General features: G+C 44.8%; 1 protein-coding gene across 1 annotated transcript; it reads left to right on the plus strand.

The window, feature by feature from the left end:
* Positions 1-4,135: 4,135 nt before the first annotated feature.
* On the plus strand, positions 4,136-4,904 carry LOC124706913. The gene has a single exon (XM_047238588.1). It carries the CDS (start codon positions 4,136-4,138, stop codon positions 4,772-4,774), a length of 639 nt encoding a protein of 212 aa, XP_047094544.1. The 3' UTR covers positions 4,775-4,904.
* The last annotated feature ends 2,275 nt before the right edge of the window (positions 4,905-7,179 follow it).

Raw genomic sequence — 7,179 nt, forward strand, 5'->3', positions numbered from 1 at the left:
ATATGGTGCCGCGTCACCATTAGTTTTGGGTCAGGCCATGTCATTTTCGCAGGAATTAAGTCAGCCACTTTTTAGAGTCCGTATTGAAGGGAGAAAGGCCTTCTAGAGTTTTGTTCGACCACCATATGTATGGCTAGCCGAAACCCCACCTTTTCCTTCTTTAAATACCCCCATAGCCGTCACGTTTAGACTCGGATTTTGATTAGACTAAAAATTAACCATTGTTGTAACTCTCGTGCACTTCTTTTGAGGCCAACGCCCAGAACAAGACCGACTATTCGAAATCCCACCTTATTCAATAAAGCTTTCATCTATATCTGCAATATTCTGATTGCATCATTAGTTCGTACTTGTTCTCGATTTCAGGTAGGAATTAAGACCTTCGCAGGTCAGGCTGGTCGTGCATCCGCAAATCAGTAACTCCCGGAGATTGTCCTAGCGATTGCATTGGCGCACGAGCTTTGCACGTGTAGTCAGATCGCCAAGCACGAACTCCACCAACAAATCGATTTATCCTCGTCTCATCGAAAGATCGGTCACCTTTGCCCTATCAATTTCTCATCTAGATTCACAGTTGGTAGCCACGTTATCCCGTAAGTCCAGTCCGTAACAAATCTGCCCGTAGCTCTAGCATTTCCGCAAATCAAATCCATGTACCAAATCCATATGTTTCAGATCAAAAGTATATGTCCGTGAAGTGTACACTTTGAGATCTAAAAAGGAAAGAGTAAGGGTGCACTATCTAAAACTAAGAGTGACTCTTTGAAAAGAAATAGAAATAGACGAGGGTGCTTGCGACAAAACAACTGCATGAATCTCAAAGAAAAATAGGAAAAATTGATGGGGAGGGGCATTTCTGGTCCTGAGCTCAGATGAGCTCGTTTGCTGGACCGTTCGTTTGGTCTAAGGATCAGCGCATGTTAGCCTTTTCGGTACCCATATGACACGCAGAAATCTGTGGGTCGATATGTGTATGCGTCGATGGGCTATGGTGGGCCGGGCTATGACGGTCGGCGAACACCGTCCCTCGACTCAGCAACGTTGACTTATGTGTGTGGTATGTACAGATGGCCGGCATTCCTGTGCCCGCTGCATAGAAGATAAAAAAATCTGTGCGCATTTGGTCGGAGTTGTAGATGGTCGGCGACAACGAAGAGTATACGAGGGCGCCGGCCGGAGATAGATTTCCTCCCATGGAGGTGGCCCAAGACGTGCGGGCACCGATCTGGACGACGAGCAGTCCGCAGTTGTCACATAGATTGTCACCGTGATGGAGTTGACTGTAGGTATGTAGGGGGATCTAGAGGTTGAAGATGATGGAGTCAAATCTAGGGTGTCCAGTGACGGCTCAAAGAAAGAATCAACTTAGTCCGTTCTCCGTGCCGAAAGCAGAACCTAATAAGCTACTAGTCAAAAAGGTGTGTCTCTAATCCCAGGTTTCTGCAATCTTGGAACTGCGGTTATCATTGTGTGTGGAATGTGCAAATCTTGGAACTCTGTAGCGAAACCAGAACCTGAACATTTGTTGTGGGTGGAGAACAAGCGTTAGGCAAAAGAAGTGGAATCATGTGCTAAGAATACATGTTCTCTATCAAAAAAAATTGCGCTCGAGGCGGCCGACGACATGCTGGTGCGGTGGGATGTGAGGGCGAGTCCTGTTGCTGAGCGGTGGGGAAAGCAGAGCGAAGGACATGGGATTTGAGGAAGATAGCGAGGTTGAAACTGACGATGCATAGTTGAGCGAATGAAAAAAATCGCCGGTTGCAGAGATGGACTGGGGGAGCTAGGAATTGGATTTGGCTTAGAAGCAGGTGTGGCGCGGTGACAATCGAAAACAGATCAAGACGGAATAAAACGACATCTACCGCATTGATTCAATCGACATGTGTGGGCCATGGCACTGTTACACTATTGCTAGAAAATAGAATAGGGTATGAATTACAGTTGTTGCCCGTGAATCTTGGCGTGTTTGAAGGGACATGATAACGAGCTCATCTGAGCCCGAGATCAGATGACCATTTTCCATTGATGGCTGTGATAAGGCTGGGATGCCCACATGTATGTAAACTAGCATTTTCGGTGCTGGTATACACTTGGGCCTACCGTCATAAAATGGGTTGATAATCTATGTTATTTCTCCTTCTCTATTTGCAGTACAACACGAGGTGTGCTTCGGTGTTCTCTTCCATCCTCTATTTACCACTAAAGTTGAAAGGATAAGTTAACCCACGAAGAGATATCAAAAAATCCTGACCGTTCGCAAAATGCCAGAAGTTTGAAAAGGGCGGGGGGGGGGGGGACACCGGAGCAAAACCGGTACAACACTAACCAAATGGCAGTTAATGACATGAAAATTGAAGCACTCGACCACACATGCATGGAAAATAACTTCCAAATATGATGTTCTTTAAAATCAGACTTTATGTGACCCAACAGGAAATTCACATCGCTCGGTGCAAAGATCGTATTCAGGTTGATGGCTATGCCTGATTTACATTCATCTTATGTATTGTAGAAATTTTGGGGAATTTTAATTATTGCTTTTGATAATTCCTGGTCAACTTAGAATCAGTCAAGTTCTAGATCATGGGATTATACTCTGATTCGTTCTAGCATGAATTGCAACACATAGTTTTTTAGTTGCATATGGGATTGCAACTAAAAAGAAAACCCAAACCGTTTGATTGATTCGTGATATTCATAAGTTGCAACATAGAAATATGCCACTGACCTTTAAATTGATTCATGATAATGCTAGCCATGAGTTACAGCGTGGGTCGCTACTAACATTTGATGATAGCACTTGATTGAGAATTAATCACACCATTTTATCATTATAATTTTTCTACATAAGTCTCTAGGATCATATCATTCAATAGAAAGTTTATCGTGAGCTCAAACCTTATTCTCATTTGAGTCCTCCTTCGGTATACCATCACTACCACCACCAACACAATTACAACCACCCTCCCCTCTCGACCAAACTAACACACATTTGAGATAGTATATGTGTACTCATTTATAAACTTAATTGCGAAAGGTACACGGGAGTGGTGTTTTGGAACATGGGAGCATATGCTCCCTTTATTTTCAAATGCATCTTACACATATTTTGAATTTTAAAAAAAATTGAAACCAAAAATTCGCATGTAAATCTTCTCGTGCTACACGCTTACAAAGTTGTTTCATAAAAAATCAACTTATCATGTGACGTGTGTAAAAAAGACAAAACTCAGTGCTAAAAATAATGTTGTTCACAAGATAAGTTTTCTCTTTTTTATATAGACCACAAAAAATATTGGTTTTTCGTGAAACTTGATGAACGAACATATATTATGAAGATGTACATGTAAAATTTTTTGTTAAAATTTTTCGACATTTCCAAATGTGATTTTTTGGTAGAGGGTGCATACGCACCCGGGAGCCGAATTGAATTTCCGAAGGTACACAACAATCTCAGCTCTAAGTGTTTGGGTTCGAGAAAGAGGGGTGTGTATCAAAGCAGAAACACCCTCCCTTTTATTTGAGAATTTTCATGCACATGTTCTTTTATTATCTCTATGCTATCTCTATTAATTACGGTGAAGTTCTTGCGTCCAATTTCTGTGAGCAATCTCAGGCACCAATACAAAAACCATGTGTTTGAAATTATAGTACATCCTCCGTTTCGAATAATAATATATTCTACTTTTTCTGAATCGTATGTATCCAAACATGTTTCGGTCTATCTATTCCCTCATTTCGCTTCGTATTGTTCCCCACATTATAAAATATAAATACCTCATAATACGCAACAGATGTAGTAAATCACATTTCAATGGTGTATGTATATCTTAGTTACATGTAAAATGTTACTTCCTTCCATCTAAATTACTGATCACAGATTTAAGTAAAATGTTGGCCGCGACGATGAATTTGGATCGGAGGAATACTAAGTATTTCTTACGAGATTGTATACTCGAAAAAAAGGTTGGTTTTAATAACAAGCTATTTTTTTTCGTAACGAGAAAGACAAGCCTCGCTCCTGTCGCTTCTGGTCGCGTGTCTGCGACGGTGCGTCTCCTTAGATTTGACTCTACCATATCCCAGTCCTTGCTCTGCTCCTCCCTGTGCACGGCAAGATTCGTTCTTCTCCATGGCCAGATCGCTGGAGCCGCCGCGGTACTACGCGGCCGCGCGCACTAGCCACCACTCGGCCTCCACCTCCGCGGTGGGCTCCTGCGCCGTGGCCTGTCTCTTCCTCCTCCTCGCCGCCGCTGGCGCGGCGACGGCCCTGTTCCTGCTCTTCTGGCCACGCGCGCCGGACATTTCCGTGGCGGCCGTGCAGCTCCCATCCTTCTCCTTCGGCAACGGCACCGCCACCTTCACCTTCCAGCAGCTCGCCTCCGTCCGCAACCCCAACCGCGCGCCGCTCGCGCACTACGACAGCTCCCTCCACGTCGGCTACGCCGGCCGCGAGGTCGGCCACATGTACATTCCCGCCGGAAAGATCGACGGCGGACGCACGCAGTTCATGGCCACCAGCTTCAACGTCCCCGCCTTCCCCTACTCCTCCTCGCCGGACACCATCACCGTCCCCGCCTCCGGCCCCTCCCCTGCCCTCGCGGCGCTGGGGCGGCAGCAGGCGCCGCCGGTGATCGAGGTGGACTCCCTGCTGGTCATCAAAGGAAGGGTCACCGTGCTTCGGGTGCTCACCCACCACGTTGAGGCCTCCAAGCTGTGCCGCATCGGCGTATCGCCGGCCGATGGCCGCGTGCTCGGCTTCCGGTGCTGAATGCTGAGCTCTCGTGCTGTCGTATCAATTTCTTGAACTGGATCGCTGCAAAATTCAAAATAAGGTTGTTTGATCTAAGCTACTGCATAGTAGTTCGTTTTTCTTTGGGTTTTTGAGTATGCGTTTCGTTTTCTTTGCATTCATCCCGTTTGCTAATCTTGATGTTATAGATTATACTAGATTTCTAGGTGCTCAAAGAGTCCAGACCAAACAAAGATTTGGTTCTTGAGATGTTCCACTGTTCAAATTGGACGGCTGGTTCTGCTATACTGCTGAGGAAACTGAAGTTATAGTTCTGATTTTCATGGCTTCAAACTGAATTATACTTGTGAAATCGCAATGTACTATACTCTTCTTTCCTGTGCAAAAAGGTTAAAGATTGCGATCCTTGCATCGGATCAGTTCCAATTGGATGTGTACAGATGCAAGTGGAAATGTTCTTACGCATCCAAGTAGAGATGCTAATTATTGGTGGGTGATTACGGCAAGCATATTCTAGCATTATTAATCGACCAAGATTGACACTTGAGTAGTCGCGTCTCGGCGGATTGAGGCTGTTGATGTAATGTACTGCCGTTCGATGTGTTGGGTGGGCATCATGGTTGGATCATAATGAAGCTGACGAAGATGGTAAGGATAAGAGAGGTTGGTGCCGCACTGCTCACGGATTTTTTGCTCATCACTGTAGCCGAACTGTCAACCATATACTGTACTATATGCTAAACTAAAACATAAATAAAAGTAGGCAGATGCACTTTTGTGTAGATCTCGTGGACTACGACCCTCCGGGTTATCTATCTGAGATAAGAGCATGTCTAACAGGCCCCGTATTTTTTCGCCCCTTAAAACGCGAGTAGAGGGCCCTGTATTCACTTTTCGCCGGCCGAAAACTCGGACGAGCTAGCAGACCCCGTATCCCACCCGTAAAACAGAATATTCTGTTTTACGGGGTGCAAACGGGTCTGCTAGCTCATCGAGTTTTCGACCCTCAAAACGAGGGTTTTTTGACAAATTGCATATTAGAACCAACACACCATTCACATAAAATAAATGTTTTACATCACACAATAATCGTCTTAATTATTACAATAATGTTTGTCGGAAATGTCAACAAATGTTCTAATGGAAGAATTAAACAAATAACAAATGTTTCACACATACAACAAATAGGAAATGAATGTTCCACACATACAACAATGGGAAATGAATGTAAAAACTCATTGGCCATGCAACTGCCAATGGTGATCAATCAGATCTTGGGTGAGTTGGTGATGAGTCTCGGCATTTTCAATGCCTCGATGAGCTGCAAGAAAAGCTTCAAGCCGATCGGGGTTCCTCTCGGGCTGCACTCGGGTGCCAACATTGTCATAGAAACATGGCAAGTTTAAACCTCTTTCATCTTCAATGATCATGTTGTGAAGAATCACACAACATGTCATGACATCAACAAGAGTTTCCTTGTCCCAAAACCTAGCAGGACCCACGACAATTGCAAACCTTGCTTGAAGGACACCAAAAGCTCTCTCAATATCCTTGCGGCATGCCTCTTGATTTCCGGTGAAGCAAGCTTCCTTTCTTGTCAAAGGCCTGTCCTTTTTCTCTTTTATGGACTTGACAAGGGTTGCATAGTTAGGGTAAATACCATCTGTGAGATAGTACCCCATGGTGTACTCATTGTTCATAACTTTGTAGTTACAAGGTGGAGCATCACCCTTAACTAGTATTGCAAACAAAGGGGATCTATTCAAGATGTTGATGTCGTTGAGTGTCCCCGGCAATCCAAAAAAAGCATGCCAAATCCATAAGTCTTGAGAGGCCACAGCTTCAAGAACAATGGTAGCATCACGACTTTTGCCACAATACATGCCATGCCATGCTTTTGGACAATTTTTCCATGTCCAATGCATGCAATCCAAACTACCAAGCATCCCCGGCCACCCCCTCTTTTCATTGATCTCCATGAGCCTTTTTGTATCATCCTCATTTGGAGCTCGGAGATACATCTCTCCATACAACTTGATCACCATCTTGGCAAACATACGCACGCAATCCGTGGTTGTTTGCACACCAATGCGAAGGTACTCATCGGTATAATCTGCTGGTATACCGTAGGCAATAACCCTCATGGCGGCAGAAATTTTTTGGTATGGGCTAAATCCCATGACTTGGGCAGCATTTCTTTTTTGCTTGAAATAATCGCAATTTGCCTCGCAATCTTTGACGATTTTCTCGAACAAAGTCCTACGCATTCGGTACCGTCTACGGAAGAGGCGGGGAGGATAGGTCGGTACCTCGGCGAAATAATCTTGCATCAGCTGCTCGTGGCCGAGCGCGCGGTTCCGCGGAATGCACATACGCCCCATCACGGATACTTTCCGCTGATCCAGCAGCTTCATGCGGTCCTC

The sequence above is a fragment of the Lolium rigidum genome, chromosome 4 (genome assembly GCF_022539505.1).
Source record: "Lolium rigidum isolate FL_2022 chromosome 4, APGP_CSIRO_Lrig_0.1, whole genome shotgun sequence".
Classification (NCBI taxonomy): Eukaryota; Viridiplantae; Streptophyta; class Magnoliopsida; order Poales; family Poaceae; genus Lolium; species Lolium rigidum.